The 26,775-nt window shown below is 46.6% G+C and overlaps 1 protein-coding gene across 15 annotated transcripts in view; it reads right to left on the reverse strand.

The window, feature by feature from the left end:
• Positions 1 to 26,775, reverse strand: part of JAKMIP3 (Janus kinase and microtubule interacting protein 3) — a 2,072,678-nt gene that overhangs the window by 668,536 nt on the left and 1,377,367 nt on the right. For all 15 annotated transcript variants that reach the window (XM_069611426.1, XM_069611425.1, XM_069611424.1 and 12 more), the window contains one exon: positions 419 to 478. In XM_069611426.1, the coding sequence (XP_069467527.1) occupies positions 419 to 478 (60 nt within the window). The remainder of the gene's footprint in view (positions 1 to 418; positions 479 to 26,775) is intronic.

Genomic DNA, 26,775 nt, shown 5'->3' on the forward strand with positions numbered 1-26,775 from the left:
CGTTATATCGCTACACCTTTGTAGTACAAAAAGAAGTTAGCCTATATTTGACCATTGTGCAAATTAATAAGCTATGTGATAACTTGTTTTGCATTTAAGAAGATGGCATGGGAGATACACTTAATCTTCCGTGAGGAGATTGGCCAACTGTATTATTTACTATATTTTAATTTGGGCATTTATTCAGCATCAACCTAGCAACAGGAAGCAAAGAGCACCGCACATCAAACGAGGAGACAGACATACACTAAATGATAATGGCTTCATGAGTCCAGTGGTGGGGCTGAGGTTGCTGCTGCAGGGTGTGAAGAACGTGCCAAACGAGACGAGGAATCCCTACTCCTCTTACCCAGTAAGAGGAGGACCCCTGCACAGTACCCACTTTCTTCATTAACCTCCCACCAAAGTATGTGCTTACCTTTGGCAGTTTGGTCATTTTCTTCCTTTGTTTCCTGTATCTTAAAAGCTTATCCCGGTCCTACAAAAAGAAACAGGATTCAATCAGAGAACTATACATGTGTAACTTTTAATGGAATCAAGCCTCATGGTGTTTTATCAAACATTTCCACTCTATTTATTATTGGGGCGATAGTACCCGAGGCAGTGGGCAGACCCTGTCGGTAACGGCCCGCCACCCAAGTTAAGAGTCCGAGATAAGCGCAAGTGCTACTCCTACCACGGACGGTCGACCCGCTGCAGAGGGTGCTAATGGTGTGTTTATAAAAAAAGAAAGAAACTTACCCTGCTGCGCGGCCCGGCGCTCTGTTGTGGTTCCCGATTCCATTTTCAATGTTGATGCCGTGACAGACTTGGGAAACCCCGGTGCAGCGACGGGACATGCAGCAAGGTGTCTCCCTTTTTTTGTGGCAAATTACATACTCTTAGCGCCTGCATAGGAAACTACACATGTACTAAGAGGAGAAGAGTGGTGGGGAAGGGAAGGCGGTTCAGGGAAGTGAACCTTGGAAGGGGGTGCTAGATAGCAGCACCCAGGCTACTCGGAGCGAAGGCTTGAACCAGACAACAAAGCCTGCGTTTCGAGCACCCTGATTGGCCAGTGCCACCTTCCAGGTTGCTAATGATGGATGGTACTGCTGTTGGATGAGTATCGGTCTAAGCTGCATCTGGTGAGGAGATGATGATCCCCGACCCAGACTGTGTCATGTGAAGACACCTTAAATGATGTGCTTGGTTCTTTAATACAAATCAACATACCAACGGCTCTTTTCTGAGGTAAGTGCTTAAAAAGAAAAATATTCTATTGGTATAGAACATTTTTGTATTTGTGTTTGGCTATGGGGTTTACCAATACTGACTGACATTCCTCTTGCCTGTTACTTCATCCTCACCTAATGGTGCAGCATCAAACCTAGCGACTACATTTTCGAAGGGCACATTTTGTAAGGGCATTGGCCTCCCATACCGTCCATTTGCTCCAATTTTTCTTTATGTAAAAGTACATTTCCTTTCCGTGTGTGGAAACTGCAACACAAGTCATGGCAAAACTAGTGGTAAGAAAAGATTGGGCAAAAGAAGTACTGAGGTAAATCCAAGTGAAATGTGCTGCATGATGTGCCCATACACCGTATTCTGCTGCAGTCTCTGCATCAGCTGATGCATATTTGTTTTGCCCTTTTCCCTCAAAGCTCTTTGTTGCTGGCACCCATTGCAGAATGCAGAGCAGGACATGTGTGCATGTTTACTTCCTGTCAGCAGTAGCCCTTCCATATTTAATGTGCTGCTTATTATGGGTCCAATTCTATAGTGGGTGCAAAATCAGAAAAATTGTTGTTCTGTAGAGAACTAGCATTTTTTTAATTCATGCCATATTCTAATGTGATGTGAAAGTGGCATATTAGAATGGTTTTACACGAAAATATTGTTTAAAAAAAAACGAATGGTTCAAATGATCAGATTTCGGGTACCAAAATTACGTACAGCTAAAAATGGCAAGCATTTCAACCATTCGGTTTTCATTATAGCAAACCAGGAAAGCGGGGGGTCCCCCGCATCCAAAACAACAAAGTTTTGAAAAACGAAAAAAAAGAAAAGGACCCTGCAGCGCTGGTTCCCATCCACGGAAGTACAGGGACTCAGTGGCACGCAGCAAGTGTGCTGGCAAAAGGTAAGTAAGAGGTTGGGGAGAACAGGGTCTACAAAGGCCATTTAGCTTGTGGGGTGCTTATTTCAAATACAAACATTTAGAATTCGACATTTTCATTTGAAATGTTCGTATTCAAAATATTCACGTACATCCTATTGGAATGCAGCCTGGCACTCACACGCACTGTGTTATGACCAAGCCTTAAACCATAGCAACCCCCATTACTCACTGTCATATTGCCGAGGCAGAGGCTTCAAAGGTATTCCCCTTGCATTGTGTACCTTTAGCACTGAAAGAAATAACTTTAAATACCGGCGGTGCAGGATGTGATGTATGCCTGTATATGCATGCTGTACACATGCAGCGTCCGGGCAAAAAAGAGTTAAATGCAGGAGGCACTGCTGGTTTATTTGCTGAACTCACAAAACAAGCCCTGTAATGGAATAACTCAATTCTAAACGCACCAGGAGTGGTGCTACAACCGGACACACTTGAACATAGGCGGTTCATCAGGGTCTGGTCCAACACTGTTAGTACACTTCAGTGGAGGAGGGCTGCCAGCAGAACGGTGGGGGGCGGGGGGATGGGTGCACCATTTATTTTTACTTTCTGAAATTCACTGTGATAACTATTGCCAAGTCTTTGACCGATCTCAAAATAGGGGCGGCCCACTTTGGGGTAGTTATGTTAGGTGTGCCTGAAAATCTCAGACCATTGAGGTGGACCTCAGAATTAGGCCTAGACCTTACTCTCAATTTTTCTACACATTGCATACATCAAACTCGTCTTGTGAAATATAAAATAATTACAATCAATAATGCAGTGCACAATGGGGGACGAAGAAGACGCTGTGCAGTACTTTTCTAGGGTTCAAGAGATGTAGAGAGCAGAAATGGGCAGCGCCTGAGAGCAATCAACGTCCTTGTTTTCTTTTATTGGAAAAAGAGGACTACCTAAGGAAGTGCAGAAGGCGCTCAATAAGATAGCTGGGGTGGAAGCAAATGGATGGCCCGAGATTCAAAGTATCATAGTGCACCCTTGTAGGAGGTTCAAAGAGCGTGAGAAAGAAACTATCCAGAGGAGGCAGGCAGGCAGAGGAAGCAAACCTAGTTCAAAATAAACTAGTGAAGGTAGCGGCAGTGTCTACAGTGTGGCCCCCAGAACAGATGGAAGAGGAGGGGTGTGCCTCCATCGCAATACAAGCGAGGATGGCAGCACTATGGGCAGATAATGGAAAAGGACAGAGGGGAGGAAACCAACACTTTATGGGGCCTCAGTGGGAAGGAGTGCCACAATGAGGACGAGGTGGGTCCAGAGGGTAAAGAGGAGGGGGATTTGGTGGACAAGGACCGAGGGGTGGTGGGCCAGGGCAGTGCTGGTCGTGTGTGAGGTGGGGACACTTTTTGAAGGAATACCGCGGCAGACAGGGAGAGAATTATAATTACAATAAACAACCATATGGGAACGCCCACCCAGATAGCCCATAAGGGCCGGTTAAGCCAATGTCCTTAATCCCATATGAAATCCATCAGGGATATATGCAGTTGCCTCCCCAAACACCCGGCCCTTACTGCCCACCACACCAGCAACAGACCATGCAGCCACACCAGGCCCGCCCCACCCAACAAGTCACGGAAAGCAGACACTGATTTGCTACTGCGCCTAGGGCACAGCAGCCCCATTCCAGGGAGCAACGGTGGCAGGGGGGAACCCCTTTTCATTCCCTGGGACAGACACCTACCCCGACTAGGACAGCCCTCAGAGAGCACTTGCGTGTCCAGTACTGTCAATGACCTTACATCCAGAAGAGGAACCACTGGTGGGGGCAGCGATAGGAAATAAACAATTCATCTTTATGGTGGACTCAGGAGCAGAGAAGTTGTACACTAGTGAATGAAACTTCCTGCTATCAGGAAAGACTCTCGACATGCAGGGATTCTCCGGGGCTATTTTAACAGTTACTTACACCAAGGATTTAGACGTCAGGGTGGGAGGGAAGGTTGTACGAGCGCCCCTCCTTTACTTTGAGAGTTCCCCTGTCAACCTGCTTGGTAGGGATCTGCTCAGCAAATTGAACATGACAATATCTTTCACAGTCAGGGGGATTGTCTGCACCACCCCAGGGATGTGCTCTCTCAGACCAATGCTGGTAATACATGCTGTAGCCAGTGATATGGTAGTAAGGGGCATCCCTGTCAATCCAGACATGTTTGTTAATGGCATCAGAGTACTTGCCCGAGCTGTCCCCCAAATTACCAGAAAGGAATGGAGAGTACCTAGAGATTTAATTTTCCAACCTGTGGCGCTTCCCGAAGTGGTTGATGGTAGAATCATGTCATTAGATCTGGAAGGCTTGCTTGTGTCTGCTAAAAGGATTATAGTGCTAGGAACTGACCCCCACGGGTGTCAATGGCGCACTGTGTTGTGTATCAACCACAATGAACCCATACGAGAAGTGACATACGAGGACCTTTTTAAAGATGGTAATAATGATGGAGAAATAATCCTTGAAATTCTTATACCTTGTGACATAATGGTACACTACACGAAAGTAAAGATCCCCTTATTGGCCGTTGTCAGTGGACCACCCCCATTCAGGGAAAGTGATTTGCTATATGTTCCTATACATTTGTGTACAACAAACCCGCATGATGTAGGTATGTTGAATGAGGTAACACATGTAAAGATAACACTCAAACCAGGAGCCATACTCCCGCGGGTCAAACAATACCCCCTGTTCAGAGAGGCAGAAGAAGGGATTCGGGAAACACTGCAGGCCTTGCTACAGCAAGGGAGTACAGTGCCCTCCACCGCACCATGTAATACGGCTATACACGATGAAAAAGGCAACGGAGGGCATTTGGAGAATGATTCAGGATTCCACATGTTCCTAACCAGGCATCCATTTTGTGTAGCATTCCCAAGGAGGCTACCGATTTCACGGTGTTTGACCTCAAGAATGCGTTTTTCTCAGTGCCCCTCCATCCAGAATCATTGTACCTTACAGCATTCACCCTGGGAGGAAACCACTATGAACACAGTCGCTTGCCCCAGGGGTACTCTGAAAGCCCCAGCATTTTTAACAGGATCTTGCATGAAGATCTAGGAAACATCAGGTGCCGAGCACGATCATTCAATAGGTAGATGACCTACTGGTCTGCAGCACCAGCGAACAGAGCTGTCAAAGGGATTCCATTGCACTAGTACAGTTGCTAGGAAGGAAAGGGTACAAAGTCGAGAAGAAAACACTCCAATACTGGAAGTGCTCTTCTTAGGGCAACTCATCTCCAAGGATGGCAAGAGGAAATTTCCAGAAAGGGCAGCTACAGTATGTGCCACTCCCAAGCCACTCACAGTGAAAGACATGCAAACGTTCCTAGGGTTATGCAACTATTTGAGAGCTTGGATCTTTGACTATGCAGCATATACCAGACCGCTCCTACAAGGCCTTAAAGAAGCCCAGAAAGAGGGCAACACAATACAGTGGACAACAGAAATGATGACCAGTTTCCATGACCTAAAAGAGGTGATTTCAACAGCTCCTGTCTGCACCACCCCTGATTACACACAGGAATTTAAAATGTTCTCTCACTCAAATGCCACACTCATGACAGCAGTGCTCACTCAGAAAAGTTAAATGGGCCACAAACCACTTGCGTTTTTCAGCGGCACGCTCAATTCTATCATGAAGGGGCAGTTTGTTTGAGAACAAGCCCTTGCTGCTGCAGCCTTTGCAATTTAAAAAAAATCCACAATTGACATGGGATGCTCAGTAACGTTATACATCGAGCACTCACTCTTTGCTATACTAGTTCGCTCCAAGTCCACACTCACCACACAAATATCATCAGCATATGAAATAATACTGTCCAGCCCCCAAATCCATGTAGTGCAACGCAGAACGGTAAATCCTGCCACGTTTCTCACTGAGCCATGCATGGCTGAAGACATACAAAAACATGATTGTGCATCATATGAAGGGAGGGTGATGATATCCCCAAAGCTAAAGACAGCCTCTTAGAGGAAGGAGAAGTACTCTTCGTTAATGGGTCATCATCATTGACCAGGATACAGGTGATAAACATGTTGGGGCGGCTGTGGTGCACCTAGAAGAGGGGAAATACGACACACTGGTCATGAAAAGATTACCCAGGCATTATTCCGCACAAGCAGCAGTGCTCGTACCACTCATAGAAGCCTTGCAGGCCTCAAAAGCGTGCTGTGTTACCATCTACTAAGACTCTGCCTATGTCATCACTACGGTGCATGCAGGTCTGTCACACTGGAGAATGAGAGGTAGTTTAGAAGAGCAGATGGGTCACTGGTAAAACACATTGCCTTACTTAACACATTCATTTCTACCCTCTCTGGTGGTGGTCATTAAATGCATAGCACACACCGAAAATACAGATAAAATATCATTGGGAAATGCAGCTGCTAATGCGGCTGCCAAGGAGGCAGCATACCTTCAGTACCAACATCAGCAGCATATGTCATGATCACATCCAACATGCAGCAACACACATATGCATGCACAGCCCTCCATATAGCACAAATCATTAAACTACAGAGCAGGGCACCCCCAGAATAATAGTATATGTGGCTCAGACGTGGGTGCATGCAATCACCCACATATCTCTTGTGGAGACACTAGGCCACAGGAAGAATAATGATGCCCGTAGAGTTGCTGTACACGACCTTTGAACAGTTGCATTTCCCAACGCGCAGCTCTAAACAACACATTGCAGCAGACCTTCAGGAAGATTGGTTCATCCCAAAATTACAAGAGCACCTAGCAAAGATGGTGGTCCATTGTACAATGTGTTAAGTGTTTAGCACAGAAATGACACTGAGAACTCTGAGAGGGACATTGCCCCGCCCTGCAGGTCCATTCTGTGAGCTGCACATTGACTATGCAGACATGGGAGAAAGGTGCAATGGGGCACGGTATCTAATCATGGTGGTGTGTCCATTTTCCCGATGGGTTGAGGCTGGCCCATGCGCCCACTCAGATGCCAAGTGTGCTGAAAAATGTCTTGTTAGAGAGGTTTTCGCCCTTTGGGAAGTGTGTGATGTCCTATGATCAGACAATGGGACACATTTTATCAATGAACTCTTCAAGGAAGGGACTACTCTCTTGGGGATTAAACACTGTATGTGTTCCATTTACCACTCACAAGAAAATGGGGTGGTGGAAGAATCAACAGCTTCCTAAAAAGCAGACTTTTCAAATTATGTAAAACCCTGAAAAAGAATTGGGTATACTGCCTGACCCTGGCACTGTTTCATTTATGCACACAGCCTAGTAAGGACCACCACATGCCCCCCCCACGAAATAGTGTCTGGTTGATGCATGCAAACACCCCTGTCACCAGTAAGGAGAGCATCAGATGCTCATAGGGCAGCTGCAATTCTGGGTGAATTGTTCAAGCAGTACCTAACCCAACTAACACGGGCAATCAGAGGCATCACAAAACAAATGGCGCCACCGCACACAGAAGAAAGAGAGACTACAACTACCCAACTGGAAGATACAACCCCCACCCAACCATTGTTGCCTGGAGAGTGGATCTGTGTCAGATGTTTTATTCAAAAATGGAACACCCCTAGATTCCATGGGCCCTATGAAGTGGTGTTTTCTACCCTTCTTGCAGTAAAGGTGAAGGGACTGCAATATTGGATACACCTCTCCGATGGCCGTAGAGCACTGCAGGTCACCACACCAGGTGTCCTGACAGAAAGCAACAACACTACCTCAAAACAGTATCTCTACACTGACCATTTTTGTGCATGTAAGAATATTTACAGTACATGCATTGCTGTTAGAGCACGAGCTACGGAAACTAAAACTCTCTCTCCTTCACTCTCTCTTCTCTCTTCTACATGTCTCCGGCCAGGGGTGTTGCTAGGTCTGGAAAAGATCAGGGGCTAAGCTAATGTCAGGACTGGCGGGACTCGGGGCTAGCTAGCGTTTTGGCTGTAGCACCTAAGCTTCTATTGGGGACAACAACCAAAAGACCCTGAGCTATAGCCCCATTAGCCCCCTAGCAACGCCTCTGTCTCCCGCCCTCCCCTTTTTTCTAAATTCTGCATGTTCAATGATGATGGAGATGGCACCACTGAGAGAATCTTCAAATGATGATAGTAGTAGTAGTAGTAAGGTTAGTGTTAAAAGGACTACAGCTGTGACTGTGGCCTACATTTTACAGCAATTTTGTTCACTCTACTTATGTTTGTATCAAGGATTTATTGGGCGGCATCTTTTATATGCACTGGCCATCTAAAAGAAGGGGGAGGAGTTTAAATGGACTTGGAATATGAGTACACCCTTGAATGTTATAGGAGTAGATTTGAACGGAACAGTAATACTCTCAAATGTTACTGCATTTCGTCCCAATGTAACTGATATGCCACCTCATGCCCCAGTTCTCTTTCTGTGCACTTTACAAGAGCTAAAACTGCCCCTGACCCAAATAAAAGAATGAATGTGAGTATATCAGCAGCAACAGCTGAGTTTCTCATAATGCCAACAAATGATACAGGTTATAATAATAGCCTTGTAAGTAGTTGCAGCTCTCAACCCACCATATGCAATAGCAAAATCTTAAACTACTAATGCCAGGGGTAAAACAAACTCTATGCAATGCTAACATTGTTAGAGAGAAAATACCAGTGGGAAAAAGGCCCATGATGCGCAGTAACAGAAAAAGAAGGCAAGTGCCAACGGAAATACGATGCATATCATGACTAAATGTGGTGGGAAATATTTGCCACCTCCAACACTCTAACAGTTCGTACTCAGACATGAGTGCAATGGGAAGGCGAACGACTAATGGGAGTTGCTATGTCTGCTCTTTAATACTGCATGCAAGTGGGACACCCATGATCCTAGTATGACAAGAAGTACCCATGATAGAAACACAATGGCCCTCATTACGACCCTGGCGGAAATCGAAAAACGATGGCGGAAATGCAATACCGCCATCGAATAGCGCTCGGTGCGACTATGACCCGTCACCGCAAAGTACGAAGCCATTAGCGACACCGTAGTGAACGCCAACGCTAACTGCACCAAGCACGCGCGCGCGCGCCATGCCAAACCGCAAACACCACCATGGCGCAAGGGTACGCCAATTCCGACCCTAGCGGACATGTACCTAACGCCATCAGGCATGGCGTAATGTACCATTCCGCCATGGCGAGAAGTACGGCATCGCGAATCAACCGTAAACGGCCCCACTGAGTGCCTGTACACCGCTCCCTGCCCACAAAGTACAACTCCCCGTAGGTGCAATGAAGTCACAATGCAACCATTGAAATGTACAAGTCACCCATGCATGCCAACGAACAAAAGAAACACAAGAGGGGCCAATGGGAGCTGCAGGGCACAGATGGCACGAATACAGAAGCCATCCCAATGGACATGACCACAGTCCCCCACCAAGAAACGCACGCAAACACAGGCACCTGTGACCAGCAATATTCCGAAAATCACATCATTCCACCAGTCCACCTGGCTGACCGGCATCTGTTACACAAAACCCAATCCCCCGCCCCTGAGCATGACAACATTCAAACTGTCATATAGGCAGCCCCCATCCCTGACCTCACGGGCTTAGTAGGCAAACGCGCCCAGTACAGTACCACGCAACTAAACCCCGAAGCTGGAACCCAATGCAGATCTCCTCACAATACATCGCCCCCCAAATAGGCATATGCCACATCACTTGCAAAGAAAAACGCTACACGGGCCAAATCAGAATAGAAATTTATGCACATCAAAGTCACCAAGCCCATACAGCCATCAGGCCATGAACTCCAAAACACTAATCACCATTGTGGGCTGCATCCGCAAGAAATGACCAGCCACTACTTGTGTGTCGCCCTGTTCCCCCATGGTACACAGAGCCACATTCACGTACGAAAAGGCAACATGGAAGCGCACAGAACCGCAGGGCCGTCCCAATGGGGAGGCACTAGTCCAGCTGAAAGGCCGAAATGTTGCTCCGAGCCACCAGTACTGCGTAAGGGCATGTGGGCCATTGGCGATCGTCCCATAAGATCGTAATGCTGCTCCACTGATTAACACGAAGCAGCAGGTGTCGGGAGTAAAATCCATCTGCAGGAGTGGCATACAGATGGCAGTGGCAAAAGGGGAGGAGATACCTGTCAACCAAAAGAAAAGAAAAAGAACAGAATGGCCATCAGAACTACATTCGAACAACTCACTTCAATGATCACACGAAATCCACAGCCATATGCATGCTAGCCCACTCAAAAGGATCATCACCACCCCAAAACCACTTGCGACTCATAACCATCTATATCGAGGTGCAAACACCATCACAAACGAGTGTACCTGTGCATGCGTCTGTCAAAACAGAATCCATCAGATGGGAATGTTAACGTGCATGGACACAAGTGTCTGAGGGCGCCTCGAGACAGGGAGGGCTCAACAAGGCCAAATAGACGATGGTCCCACTATGGCAGCCCTGCATCACATAGCGTAGGGGAGGCGGATAGATCCCAAGAAGCCCTGTACATGGCAAACTCTGTATCAAATCACCTGCCCATGCATCCATTCATCATTCCCTCATCCCGGGATCAAAACGCCTGAATAATTACTCACATAACATTAGAAACATCCATTGAGTCTGTGCGTTATGCAGCCTGCAAAATCCACAGTGCCCCAGCCCGTAATTCCAGTGTTGTGAAGTAACATGTATTTGGGAACGGCCGGCCTCATCGCCCACGTAGCTATTGCGCATCCCAAACTATTCATATCAATCATTGCTCCCTCGCCATGGGCCCTGTCTCAAGGACATTGAACAATAGAACGTTATATTTGCAGTCAGACCTGTGGGCATCTCCTCGCCGCTAGCTGGAAACCGAAAGCGCCGCCCTTCGAATTCCTCATTTGCAACACCACGTCGGAAAGGCATCTGTGGCCGTTTGAAATCACTAATTATTCCATCGAGTGCGGCTGTGTGTGAAAATGGCAACTGCCTTCACCCACGAATGGGACGCCCCGCCCGTCGTTGCAACTCGGTACAGTGATGCATGAGGGCCCACCGTTACTCGAGTACTACGTTCCACTGACCCTTCACAAGTCTGTTCGCGACTGCACAGATAGTATGGGAAACAATGGGACCACAGCAGAATGAACATATCAACCAATCTTACACGGCCATCGGGTACAAATACATGATAGCAATAGCAAGATACCATTCCCCGAATTGCAGCGTTGTGCGCGTGACGTGCTCGGCCAAAGGGGAGAGCAGTTTGCACAGGTGGAATGAATCACCACAGGTGGAGGCCATACAGCCTGAAAACACATAAATTGCACAGCCAGTCTCCTCCCACAACCACACCGAAATGCTACCGGCAGGACTCGCGATGTTGGCCCTGGGGGACCTGATAGCACTGCAAGTGCTCCAACTCCAAGAAGAAGACGAACACCAACTACAACCAGCAGCACGGAGGAGACACAGGAGGAGGAGGAGGCCAAGGCAGGGCCAGCAAGGTCCACCAGCACAGCCACTACCACCACGCAGGCAGCCCGCAATCCCACGCCTCCGAGCACATCCGTTCAACCTCACTGATGAGCAGATCCACACCCTCTACCGTCTGGACCGGGACACCATAGCCGCCATTGTGGACATGACACAGGCTGACCTTGTCAGCATGATAGATAGCCCAACCGCCATCCCACCCCTACTGAAGGTGGTGTCTGTACTCCACTTCCTGGCCACAGGCACCTACCAGCACACAGTCGGACAGTTGCATGGCATTTCTCAGCCACTGTTCTCACGGACACTATTGCAAGTGCTCGATGCCCTCCTGCAGCACGCAGACGACTACATCTCCCTACCACGCTCGGAGCAGGAAATTACAAACACGAAAGTGGGATTCCATGCACTTGCCGGCATACCGGGTTGCATTGGTGCCATCGACTGCACCCATGTTGAATTGGTCATCCCACATGCCATGGAGGCCCAGTACCGCAACCGAAAACAATTTCATTCCCTGAATGTACAAATGGTGTGTGACTCCAACAGGATCATTACACATTGTTGTGCCCGATTCCCTGGATCAACCCATGATTCTATGGTCTTGAGGAACTCTACAATACCACGCTACATGGAGCGACACGCAGGGAACAGATCCTGGCTACTCGGTGAGTCTCATTACATGCATGATGATGTGGGGTATGTGAATTGGCAATGACCTGGCAGGAAGGGGGGGGGGGTGTGCGTACGTATCAATGGCATTCCACATCATACGTTTCTCGTCCACATACAGGTGATGCTGGATATCCACTGAAGAGATGGCTCCTCACACCAGTCCGGAACCCACGGGACCAGCATGAGGAGGACTACAACCATGCCCACTCACGTACCCGTGTAGTCATAGAACAGGCATTCGGCCTACTGAAGGGCCGTTTCCGCTGCCTCAGCAGGTCTGGCGGGGCACTCCTGTACCGCCATGAGAAGGTTGCAAAGATGGTGATGGCATGTGTCATGCTCCACAACATGTGCGTACGTAGAAATGTGCCCATGCCCCCTGACGCAGAACTGCAAGCACCTGAAGATGGTCATGATGAGGGTGGGGATGTGGCAGCACCTCATGGAGTCTGCGAGGCACCGGAGGCCCGTGACATTCGTCAGCATCTCATTGATGTATGCTTCTAGCACTCACGCCTGGTGGCTGATACATGGACACGGGACTCGTGGCACTGCGTGTGTCTGGGACATGCACAATATGGACTGTACGCCTATGATGGCCTAGTACACAAAGATCAATGTCCACACATCTCATTGGTTGATCGTGCACTTTTTATGGCATATGTGATGTCATGTTGAACACCCTATCGACCCGCCACCCAAGTGAGCCCAACACACCCCCTCCACCCTCCTACCTCCCCCCCGAACACCAGTGTCCAAAGATGCTCATTGTCAGTGGGCTGTCGCTATTGCATGCCCCCTCTGCGGGTATCAGGGGCACCCCTGCCTGTGGAGCGCAGGTTCCTTCCAGATCTACGTTGGGGGCTGCCCTGGACGGAACTTGCAACGGATGATGTGTCTGCCTGCTCACGTCCATGCATGTCCCTAAGGGTTTGCGAGAGCTCAGTGAGCACACGGCGCACTGCGGCAAGTTCGGCACATACGTCCTTGGCCGTCGCATGCAGTTCCCCCCTGAGGCTCTCGGTGCTTCTCTCCATTTGGACTCTCAGGCTCTCGGTGCTACTCTCGATTTGTGCCCTAAGTGTCTCAGTTGATGTTTCTATGTCTGCCTTAGTGCCCCCACATTCATCAGCATGGTCCTTGAGGAGCGTGGCCAGTTGCTGCTGTTGTTCGATCAACTGGTCGAGGGACTGTTGCCTCTGCTGGGCCATGGCCATTTGCGGGGGTGTCACAGAGGGGCTGTTGTCCTCATGTTGCCTTGCCACAGGGCTTGTGGGGGATGGCCAGTCGTCGTCTTGTGGGTGCCCCTGCGTGGTATCCTCATGTTGTACGGGATGGGACAGACAGGGGGATTGGGACAGGTCATGGATGGATCTGACTTCGGCATCCCCGTTTTCTGTGTCCGAGCATGCTGCCATCAATGGGGTGTCACCTATGGTGCTGCTGCCACCAGAGGCAGTGCCTTCTGTGGCATCCATTGGGGGGACCTGTGGTGGTGGTGTTGTGGGCATGCTGGCTGCTGGGGTGCCTGTTGATGTTCCCTCCTCTGTGCTGCCACCTGATTTGTGCTGCTGCCGTGTCTTGATGCGTGCAGCTGAGGTGGAGGGTCTCTGGCCGTTGGTCTTGGCCCTCTTTGCAGGTGTGCTGGTAGGGGTGTCCTGTAGCTCGTCGTTTGGATCGGACCCTGTGGTGGAGTAAAGGAGGGCGAGGGTTATTGATGGGTCTGTGGGAATTGGAATGGCATTGTATCACATGCATTGGGGTGGTACCTGAGGGTGATTTGGGTCGGGGCCTTGGAGGTGCTTTGATTTGTGTGTGGAGTGAGGGTGCAGTTGTTTGGCAGCCTGCAGTTAGGGTGTGCCTGCTGCACGTGTAGTGCGTGTATTAGGGGTTTTTAATTATTTATGTATTTATTGTGGGTTTTAACGTGCGCTATCAGGCCGATGTGTGTGGCCGTTCTCCTGGACATGTGTTTCTGTTGCACTATGTGGACGCATGGTACTTCACATGGATGGACTGTGTGGATTTGGCATTGTTTTATCTGGCCCACCTACCTGAATCTTCGGATGTCTGCACTCCTTTCTCCATCCCTCCGACTCCCTCTATGCTCTCCATTCCGATGGTGGAGGCACAGATTTCTTCCCAGGGGGTCAACTTGATGGGTGATTCAGGACCTCCCCCGGTGGCTGTGGCAATGTTGCGGTTGGCAGAGAGTATGCTGCGGACGCGTATCCGCAGGTCGTCCCATCGCTTGCGGCATTGCTGTGGGGTGCGGGGTGCGGTCCCCACCGCACTTACCCGCTGTGCCACCAGAGCCCATATGGCCTTCTTGTTTGCAAGTGCCGTCCTGGTCATTTGCGTGCAGAAGACGACGGCAGCATTCTCCTGGAGGGTCTCTGTTAGCACGGTGAGTTCCTCACGGGAGAAGTGGACCTGCCGCTTGCGGTCGCACGCTTTCTTCGCTACTTTTCCCATTTTTCTTGGTTTCGCTAGGGTGGTTGACGGGTTGGGGTGTGTTTCAGGGTAGTGATTTTAGTGGTTGTGTGGTTTTAGTGTATTTATAGGTGTACGCCGGGATGTTTCCCGTTCCGGGCCCATGTTTTAACTTCCGTTTCCGTATATTTCCGGGCACCGTACTTTCCGGTAGGCGCACACTGCGGTGACCGCTAAGAGGGGTGGCGGTATTGCACCTAGGGCGCCGTACGGCGGCGGTGTGGGCCGTTTTGGGGTCATTTCCGCCATCGCGGACTTTGCACTTCCGCCATGCCGTGGTGCTCGTGCCCGATGGGTCGGAATGGGCCGCACTTTGCTCCTTCGTGCAATGGCGGAAACGCTATTTACGCTGTGGCGCTCCGGTCAGTCGCTTTCCGCCAGGGTCGTAATGAGGGCCAATGTCTGATTCACCTTGCACTAAGTAGGATCAAAGGCATTTTCCAACGACGCAACATCTACCTAGAACTTATCGACCCAGACCCCAAAAGTGCAAAACAAGTTCCAACAACCCTAACTGTCTCAAAGAATCACATCTGGTAATTGAAAAGCAAGATATGTCAGTAACACATGGCCACAAACAACACATGCATGCAGGGCTGAAGGACTTCTGGGCTGTCTGAGAAAATTGCAATACTAGTGGAGCAGGCATGCGAGCAAACACGGACAGAGCATATCACAAAGTTAACTTGGATTGCGGCCTTCGAGAAACCACTGAAAGTACAACTTCAGAAATCATCCAACTTTTTTCAGCAAAGGGACAGTGGTTGTTGGGTCAAACGAACAATGCAACTGAATTATCATAGTGCCCGACCTCAAGAAAGGCACAGCTGCACTGATGGATTATTAGTGGATCTGCGGCCAGCAAACCTACTTGCACCTCACACCTTCTTGGAGGGGCTACTGGTCACTAGCGATGCTGCTTTCTACATGCTGATCATGCCAGAAAATCACCTAAAGGGGGACCCCTGTTCGAAGCACTCATGTAACCCCACCTTAGAAGCTCGACAACCAGAACTACCACCAAACTTCTGCATGCTCCCTGGAAAAGAGCCCTCTGACGGACTACACAGAAGAAAAAGAGCATCAAATTTCATTTCCAACGGCTCTTCTTAGCTGCTGGCACAACTACCTGAAGAGTATAAGCTCTACAGTTTGGCAGAGACACTCTTTTGCATCCTTAGTACCCAGCATCCAGACAAGGGCCAATGCCAAGTGGCTCCAGATAGTTCAATGGGAATTAATCCAGCAGTCAAATGACACTGAACAAAGTTTCAACATCATCAAGGTGGAACTAAGGGCCCTAAGACTCATGATGATACAAAATAGGTAAGTGTTGGACCTCCTGACAGCTATGGAGGGCGGTGTTTGCAAAAAAATCCGGTGTTCATGTTACACATTCGTACCTTCTGAAGATGCTGAAAACGAGACACTGTCACACTTCATTGCTGCTGTACACAAGCTAGGGGTAAAAATGAAGAAAGAAGCTGGCGTCAAAGAAGAGGACTGGTTCACCCTGGCCTTTAGCTGATTCCCATCATGGCTTAGATCATTGGGGAAAATGCTGGTCCTATGATTGTGGTAATCCTACTGATCCTTTGCACATGACAATTAGGTTTCAGTGTTGTGCCAAAGCTGTACCTAATAGTGCAATGATTATGGTGACTATTGGGAATAGTAAAGTACCTTGTGATACAAAAGAGGTGGAGATCCAAACTGAACAAAATGACCGCCCCATTCACCACAAGGTACCCATCCCTATTGGCGATGTGCCACACAACCATTGTACATCCCCCTGATCCCAAAAACGATAAAGAAGTGTGGGTGGATTTGGCGGGCGATGGGGGGTGCATATACGAGGGAACATCAGTGAGGGACGAAGCAGAAAGGCATGCAAATGAGCATAAATATATGAGGGAGAATGTGCTACTGTAGAAGTAACAAAGGGGGGAATGTTGGGATGGAAATGAGCCTATCCCACCCCCCCAGGCGCTTCCAGGTAAGGCGAAAACCATATGAGGTGATGTAACACACAAGGGGTGAGTAATCCGCACTATGAGACAACATGTAGAGGTACTATAGCGCTTAGAAGTAGATGCACAGCACTAGAAAACCCATAACCCATGACTTCATTTTGTATTGGGCTCAAAAGCGATAAGCTTCAGGCTCACGCTGTTCATGTTCTCTGATCAATAGGCCTAATTTCTGCAAGACAGACTGACTGCACAGAGCCTCTTTCCTGTGGAAGTTCACTTCCCCCTCATCCCTTCCTCCAGTGTTACAAATATTTAGTATCTTCCAAATGAATGCACCCTGCAAGAGTGTGAGGCAACACTAGGCTCCATGCTGTTTCCATTCATCGCCACTAAACTGCCATTAGGCCTCTAACCCCCACCCAGCCAGTCCGGAGTCAGTCCCACACCACTAACTCGACCACCACACCTTTTCATTCCCTGATAAGCAAGCAACTCCCCTGTCCCAACATAAATCAAGTGTCCTCAGGAGATCTTAGCATGCACAGCTGTATTTCCTTCAAGCATGAAAATATATTCCTTGTAAAAATGAGTACAGGGAGGGATAAATTAAAGATCAACAACCTGGCTGGAGACCTTGAGTGCGGGAACTGTGGTATCAATGAAGCCTTGAATGTGTGGGTCAGCGTGACAGTATTTTATCATCCCTTCCCCCTGGGACCATTTCCCGTGCTGCCAAGGTGCCTTCCACAATGAAATAATAACCAGGCTTAGCATGTTTAGTTTAGGCAGAAACAATGTATTAATGTGTGCCCCCACCCTCACCATGATGATGAGCCCAGCTGACCCATGTGGAAACAGAGCGATGGGAAAGAGCTAACCAATTACTGTCTGGCATCCTCTAGGGAGCAGGCTCATGTGTAGGATGCCTCCAATCAGAGGCACCCGTTTGTACTGTATATCATGATGCGTATGGGGGTTTTAAGCCCCTGTTTGTAACTGTAAGAGGCAGAGCGCTCTCAAGCTGATATTGCTGATATTTGTATACTGTACAATTACACCTTGTTATCCTTGCAACTCTATATCCTAGCCTATTTCCCTAGTGGTTTGTCTTTATACTGGAGTGTGCATAAAAGAAACTTGCCTTTAAGTCCAAGGACCGCAGAGCTGGGCAACATGCCCTTCAATGACATGATAGAGTTCTGGTATATTGTTTGGATTTGATGTAGGAATCACAAAGGAAGCTTACCACTGGATTTTACAGGTATCTGTTGCCCAAGGCTCTTGGAAACAAATTAGATAAAACCCTTCAATGAATACACTACAGTTGGGATCTGCCTGGTGCTATTCTATGACAGCAATGTTCCGTGAAAGAATCGTAGCATCTTGGGGAAGTGCAATGCTAGAACCACTCGATGGAACCTATAGTCAATCGGCACTATCCAGCCAAGCGTCGTGATGGATGAGTTCGTTCACCAGGGATAATGACCCTTGAGCTCCAGATCGATGATAGTTGTTTCGGGAGGGCTAGATTTTAGGCTTATCGAGGAGCTGCTTGTTGGATATGTGCGAAATTTGATGGAGAAAAGTCCATTGGCCAAATGTTTGTTTCACAATATCAAATGGATAAAGTCCACACTCCCCAAGGGTTTCTGGACCCTTCTACAATGAATAAGGCCTTCTCTGATGACAGAGGTACACCCCCTGATGTATATTATCCAGTGGATGTTTTGTTTTCCAAAGTGAATCCCATCTTCAAACTGGCCAGGAGAAAGACTCAGGACATTGCACATGTAAATGCACTCCTCTTTGGGGTGTTTTGGGCTCCTGCTCTCAGTCACCATAGGTTTATTATATTGACCCAGGGCCTTTGGATACAGCCAACTACAATTTGCAGCCCCAACAACTGTACCCCTCCTAGTGGGGTTGGCTCGGGCATAATGATCAATGGTTTGCCTAATAGCAACATTGTTTTCCACACCACATGCCATGGGGTTGGCTTCTTCATGAGATTGGGATACATTATTGTTTTGGTTACTGGCATCACCTCACCAGTTTGAGATAGCCCATTCGTCTTGGGCCTCATCTGATGATCAGTAAGTTAACAAGCTCAAGTATTACCACCCTGATTATGCCCTCTGGAATATCGGTCGCCATTTATGCAGAGTGGATTTGGACGGATTCTTGTATTCATGCTGGTTCCATTGTATTTATTAGGTAGGGGTTGCAAAGTACAAGGGGAAATAGCGTTGATCCTAACCATCAAGGATCTAACATTAAGTTTTAAGATCCCAATCTCTTCAAAGATCTCTGTAAGACCTGGGCTGCTTGAACAATTACCCTTGCAGGAGTGGCACTGCAGTGTATTGAAGGGTGCGTTGGTGAGTGATTTCTGGCTTGCTACCTCCTGGTTGGTAACTGGCAGCGGTGCATATCTGTTGAGCATTTGATATCTGTTGCAATCATCCCTTGCGATTTGATGGAGTTTTCAGCTGCATTTGCAAGTTCTCCATCGCCTAGCATTTGCACTCTAGTTGCTCTAGTTGCTTTTGTTTCACTAAATTAGAGTCTGTCTGGATTGCACGGTCACACACACTAATTGGAGCTTGGGATGTTAAAGCTTCTGGGACTACCAAATTGTGGTCAATGATTGCACTGTCCTTTGCCATTAATGACATGCTCACACATCCTGCAGGGATGACATAGTTTTTCAATCTGTTTGCTCATCATTTTGACCACTCAGTAGACCTAAGGGGTCAGCAGTGCCTTTAACAAATGTTCTATGGTTAGAGGCCGGTTTGCACATTTTCACGTTGGTGCCTTCTGCACAACCCAGGTCAACTTCTATAACATCCAGGGCAGATGCACTTGCAACGCAATGGGACAGTATGCCAGACCTCTGCTCGTCTGGTGCATGAGAAGGGACGGTGCGGTTACCCCCTCCTGCGCAAACACCAACACCACCAACACCGCCCTTAGCCATGATGGGGGACAGCACAGCAGATATAAAGCCATGGGGTGTGTCCTTTGCTCCTCATACTGGCAGCAAGATGAATGGAGGGATAAGAAACACCAACAGTGCCAATACCGCTTTGAGGCACACCAGGATTCACCACTTCAGGGAAATCACAGCACATTTAAAGCCCAAGGTCGTGTCCTTCGCTCCTCGCACCAGCAGCAAGATGAATGGAGAGAGAAGAAACACCAACAGCGCTGACACTGCCCTTAGCAACTGTGTGCCGCTCCGGGGACAGCACAGCAGATTTAAAGCCCAGGGGGCGTGTCCTTTGCTCCTCGCATCAGAAGCAAGATCAATGGAGGGAGAATAAACACCAACAGCGCCAACACCAGCCTTAACAATGCCTGGTTTTGCAGATCCGGGGGCAGCACAGCCGATTTAAAGCCAAAGGACGTGTCCTATGCTTCTCGCACCAACAGCAAGATGAATGGAGGGAGAAGAAACAGCAATGGTGCTAACACTGCACCTAGCCACGCCAGGCTTTGCCGCTCCGGGGACAGCACGGCAGGTTTAAAGCCCAGGGGTGTGTCCTTTGCTCATCGCATCAGCAGCAAGATGAATGGAGGGAGAAGAAATACCAATGGCGCCAGCACCGCCCTTTTCCACCTGAGTTAGATTCTGAAAGTTATGACTTTGACCCATGTACAGACTAAGAGAGTACTACCAGGTTTTAGATGTACCTCCTGGGTGTACCTGAAACAGTATTATCTTCACGTGATGTTTTATGGTATGCTCAAGCAATCTCCAATTGAAGAATAATGCCAACAAGATTCTGTCTACTACCTGATATGATATGATAAATCACTTATAACGTACCTGTACACAAGTGTTTCTAGGCGTGACAACACAAGGGAGGGCAAGACAAACGCTCTTGCTAGGCCTTGCGTCATTCTGATTGTGCAAGTGTGACAATGTCAAGTGCAAGGGGAAGGGAGAAGGGAAGTGGCAGGGAGACAGGAGGAGAAAGTGCAATCAGGGCAGCAATGCTCTGGGTAAGTGCAGCCAGGGCAGCATGGCTCTGGATACATTCAAGGAGACAGGGGACTGTAGAGGTTACAGTTACTGCCCATAGGTGTGTGGAATGCCCAGAGGCAGCACAGGGGAGGCTGGTCATGGAGGAGCCTGGTACCCAGTGAGACTCTGAGGGAAGCCAAGTAACCAGTCTGCACCATGGACAGTTGGTCAGCAGGGGAGGGAAAGAGAGAAAGCAGAGGAGTTAACAAAAGTCTTGAGTTGTTTCCAGAACTTCAGGTGGTTCAGCTCAAGTTTGAGAGGGGCAGAGAGAACACTCCAGAGGGAGGCACCTGCATAGTAGAGAGATCTACCCCCACCCTAGCATGTAGTGCGATCCACGGTGTCATGACCCACATAACACGCCCCTTCTGGACTTCCTGGTCCTTGTCACGGCAGGGTTTGCATTCATTGTTTCTCCCAACATGGCCGTATCACGTGACACGCCACGCACCAGCCTTCACGGCGCACGTAGTACGTTCCATAAATATGCCACGCCCCCGCGGGCCCGCGGGCCCGCGCGCCCGCGCGTCTCAATGCTATTGCGAAGTAGCGACCAGACGTGTGCTCCGTAGCTCGCGGTAATATTCCCTTGCTTCTTCCACCCTAACCCAATTCTAGTCCCGTCCTCCCTTTCTTGATTCCTGGACTCCTGTGCTAGTTGCGCACCCTGTTATTTCCTGGATTCCTAGACCCCTGCTCCCAGGTACTTGAACGCACGCTGGAGTCGGAAGAGACTCGTGCAGCCTTATTCAAGACTTGAGCAGTACGCAAGAAGGCATCGATCAAGAAATCCAGCAAAGATCGAACTCAGGTGAGAAGGGGGGAACTCCTTGACACACGGCCCCAGAAAGCCTTGTGGACGATGCAGAGGGTCTTGAACATTATCCTTAGATCCATTGAATGCCAGTGGAGAGATTTGAGGGCCAGAGAGATACAGTCCTGAGACTTCAGGCCCAGGATAAGTCTCACAGTCCTGTTCTAGATTAGTTACAGAGGGCAGAGAGTAGAGGAAGGAAGATTGAGAAAGAGGCTGTTGCAGTAGTCCAGCCTATAGAGAACCAGGGTTAGATTGACAGTGTGCTTCTGAGGGAAAGTGAGAAAAGGAAGAATGCCTCTGAGGAGGTGCAGCTGGTAGTCAGCCTTCTTGGTAAGATCCGTGATGTGCCGAGAGAAGGAGATGGTGGAATTGAAGATGACACAAATCTTTTTTGCCTCACAGGAAGGCAAAGGAAGAGGGCCCAAAGATGGCGGTCAGAGTGAAAGAGGCAAAGTGGGAGCCGGGGTCCCAATGTGAAGGATCATGGATCTGTGTCGAGATGATAGCCCAGCATAAATGCACTCACCTTGGAAGCAAGCCGACGCGGAAGACCACAGGTTCGATCCCCAGGTTCACGCTTAGAAACCTCTGGGTATTAAGCGCATTATAAATAACCTATCATATCATATAACATCATGAGATAAAACCTGGTACCTGGATACCTGAGATAAAACCTGTGACTTTTGATGGCCATAACTTACCCATGGTCCTTCGAACACTGACAAGTCTTAGAGTACCAATGTAGATTAAAGTGTATCACTGCCAGACAGCAATTTATTTAAGGCAGGCTCCGAGGCTTTAATTGATGAGAAACTCATATCTTAATTTGTGTACCGCAGCAAGTACAAATAACCTTCATGGACTACATGTCCCATAACACAAAGGTCTCGAAGAGTATGGCTGACTCTGCCCCAACGCACCATCTTTTGAAGCCCATCCCCCACTAAAAGTCTTCTTTTCTTCCTGCTGTCAAGCCATATGATAACTACTCTTTATTTTTACCTCAGGAAAATCGGTGATACAGGTTTAACTCATCATACCCATGTCCTGCTCATTGGTGTGCAGACTGTGCATTCAGAGCCACTGTGGAGCGGGAGCAGGGATTGACTTGTTAAATGCTGCTGTGCTTAGGGGCCCAGTGAAAGTCAAAATCTTGCCTTGTCTTTTATCCACAATGCAGTTCTTCCTGTTAATGGGGAGGGGGGACGAAAGCTCCAACCCATTTTTAAATCATGTTTTAGGGTAGTGTCTGAAAAACGATCAACCTTGTCATGGGATTCGTAGAGCCATAATCATCTTCTGAATAATATAGATCTATGCCAGTGCCTGAAAAGGTATACCATCTCGATTCTCCAGGAGCTTTGGATTCGTTCTTCTGTAGTTTTAGATGGATACCACATATCTTTACAAACAGCCACATTTAAATGGCGGTCATCCATTGGGTGAATTGATGGTTGCCATGAAACAGTCAGCCCTGAAAAAACACGTATTCCGGACTCAATATTTGGTATTGTAGAGTTCAGGACTGGTTTAAATATTTTCTCATTATTAATTTCTATTGGAATCCAGTGCACTCGTCTATTGTGTCATTTTTAAGTAATAATTGCAGGTGATTTTAACTCTGATTGCAGAGCTGCTATTGAGGCAAATGTTTGTTCCACCTATTGTCCCCTATACAAGCAAACGGATACATATATGAATGGGAAAAATGATAGCTCTTAACAATCCTGTGTCCTACAGATAACGAATTGGAATGTGTTGGGTGACATTCCCAATAAAAACACCTGGACTAATGCCTGGTCTGAATTTTGCATAAAATACATATTTCTTTTTTACAAAGAAACTATTTGTATTGTGTGACTCTTTTAAAGTTGAAAGTCAAGTCATTATGCACTTCTTGGTGCACAGCTGAATGTTCTGTACACAACACATATTCTTACCCACCTAACCAATTTAACAACCATATAAAAGGTAAATTGCACTGAGGAATACAAATATCTCCACCCGTAATAGAAACATATGTCTAACGTTTCCAAACACTTTTGCTCTGGAGTTTTTCTCTACCTTTATCTATAATCACCTACACCAGACATATAAAGTCCCTTCTTTAAAGACCAAGTCACCCTCTTATGACCCTGAAAAACAAATTTAGATGTGGGACCTAAGGTTAAAGGTGAGTCAAATCCAAAAAGCGGTACTTCCAGAAGTAGTAAAATGTGAAAAAAATTGGATTACTCCGACAGCAACACAAAAATCGGCATTAAGACTATTGCTTCTTATTATTATAAAAATATGGGGATCGTATGCTGGAGATTGCTATTACTTAGCGCACTCCACAGTGCAATCATGTTTTTGAAGAAAGGTGGAAATCTCATTTCTAAAATGTGTACAAATATTTCAGTGATTTTGGTGCTGTAGTGGGTATATCACATGTATGGGAACTGAATTTCACATTGGAAGATGTGCATTACTGTATATGGAACGAGTTGAATTCCAAGGCTGCAGGACCAAAGGGTCTAACTAACTATATTCAACAAGTAATCCAAATATGTGGGCAGCAATACTTTATTTATTATTTAAAAATGTGATCAAAACAACTACAACTCCTAAACCAGGGAAAATGCTCTATCATCATTAAAATTTATAAAACGGGAAAGCGTTTGTGTCCAACAAATTACCGCCCAGTTGCTTGGACGGTTACTACTGAACGTTTGGCAACATTTCAAACATGTTTTAGGAAACAGATGGGTATGAGCTTAAATGGTTTTATTTTAGACATTATTCAGCAGAAGACCTGGCAGGAAAAAATCTCCACCTAAATATGCTGTCAGTAAGGCTAGATCAGCAGGGCCACCTTTCCCAAGATATCTTTACACATAGAGGATTACAACAAGGATTTGTATGTATCAGATATGGGGACTCACTTGGCCCCTTCTTCTTTTATTGTCAACGAAGACAAATAACGTACACATATTTTAGCTTGCATTCACTGATGACGTTATCCTTTTAGATCATACACAATTGGGTCTTCAGCGCTTCAGTAATTCTATTAGCCAATACGCAGATAATAATGACTTCATGATCAATGCAAATAAATCAGAAATTTGAAGATTTAATACCAATTTTAAGAAGCTGTACACATTCTCTTGGACAATTGGTGGAACTCTGATCGAACCTGTAAACAGACCAAATACTTGGGTTTTCATTTAGAATAGTCCACAAGTAAAATAAATACCCAACAGAGGCTTCTGGTAAAAGCTGCTTCTTTGTTTCTAACATGAGGTGGAACTATAAAGTATACTGCAGATTTTATATTGTCCCACTCAAAGTTTTACGAATCAAAAACAGTTCCACCATTCCTCTATGGTTCGGAAATTAGTCATATTACATGTGAAGCAACCCTTCTAAAGCTGCAGAGCAAAATTTAGAAAAAGGGCTTAGGCCTTCCAAATTGCATTCCAATGTCGATTATTTGTTTGGAATTGGGTTTATCCTCACTCTAAACCTGGCTAAAATGGAACATTTTAACTTTTTATAGATTGATACTTATTTCACCTGGTTCTGTGATTTTAGTAGAATTATTGTGGATCAGACAGTTGGCCCTGTTCATGATTTCATGGTAAAGAGTGAATCCATTTTAAGTAATTCATTGGAATCAGCTGATGTTTTAGTCACCTGTGTCTGTGTTGGTAAAGAAAAAGATTTATTGAGGGATTGGTGTGACAATTAAAAAAATTGTCAATAGAAATTCTAAATAACATTATTCTCAAATTTGATAAACCACTGGGAACACCACCGTGATACTTGAGTACATTTCCCAATGCAAATTGGAGAACTGAATTTTTAGATTTAGATTGAATTTTTTCCTAAAAATTGGTCCACAAGTATTTTGAAGATCATGGAGAACGCTGATATTTCTCTTGATCTTCTGGTGTTTTATCCGAAACAAGCAAAGAAGAAAGTGTACATGATGGACTGGATAGATACTAGAACCCAATGCTTAACTTACAAAGACTTTGACTCTGCAATATTTGGTCCTAAACGATACAGAGAAACTGCTTCCTACTTATGTCTGGCTCCATCTGCTGCTATTAGATCAGCTATTTTGCGTCTGCGACTTAACATCTGGCCCACGCGCCAGGTTAAAACAAGAAGGAAGCAGATCTCCCCAGATCTTAACTGGTGCAGATTTTGTAATAACATCACCATAGTTGAAACTCTGCGACATATAATATTGGATTGTCCGGCTCTTATGAACACGAGAAGTGTACACTTTGTGAATCACCTTGCGTATTTTGCACAAATTGACCCAAGTCACAGATGGGCTGCCTTGGCTGCAACTGAATGTATGAGCATAAGAATTGCTACTGTTAATTTTTTAAATGCTTTGAATATGGAATGAATCTGGTGTTATGCTATCTGTTCAGCAAGATGAATTTGTTTTAAACATCTCATTATAACATGAAATACTTCATTAATATTTAATCAAATTTTTGTCTAATCGGCTGATATTTTGTAGTTGTATCTCTTTTATTGATATGTTTATGTTTATGAAATTTTGGCTATGTTAATCATTGAAAAAGTTGATATAAATTCAGCTATATTCAATAAATAAATAATAATAATAAGATTTAGATTGAATTTACTACCAACTGGTGAAATGATGTTGCTTCATAATAAACCTCTTGGCTTAGAAGGAGAATCCTGTTTTTGTGGAAAACCAGCCATTACGCAATCCCTGAAGCATTTGAGGATTGAGTGCCCGAAGATACATAATGTATGAATATTATTTATGGGGAATTCTGTTAATCAGATGGAATGAGTGCTGGTGGATGATTTTTGGTTACCTGTAACAAGTGGGAATGAAACACCACTTACAATTATTACAATTCCAATTCCTGGGGATAATTAATATAACCAGGACTTTTAGCTTGGTTGTCTTTGTCTTTAATGCATGTTTTATTTTAAGATCATTTTAATACATTTATCCTCTAATCTGTGTTTTATATTTGTTTTAATACACATTTCTTGCACAAGCACAGGGCACTTTAAAATTGTTATAACCTATTTTATGAAATTGTTCTACTTGTTTATATTTGTATGTATTTAGATAATTAACTTTATGATCCTTTGTGTGCTACATTTTGATTTTATAGTACATATGGATTTTTCTG

Source organism: Ambystoma mexicanum, chromosome 8 (assembly GCF_040938575.1).
Source record: "Ambystoma mexicanum isolate Mex_15411 chromosome 8, UKY_AmexF1_1, whole genome shotgun sequence".
NCBI lineage: Eukaryota > Metazoa > Chordata > Amphibia > Caudata > Ambystomatidae > Ambystoma > Ambystoma mexicanum.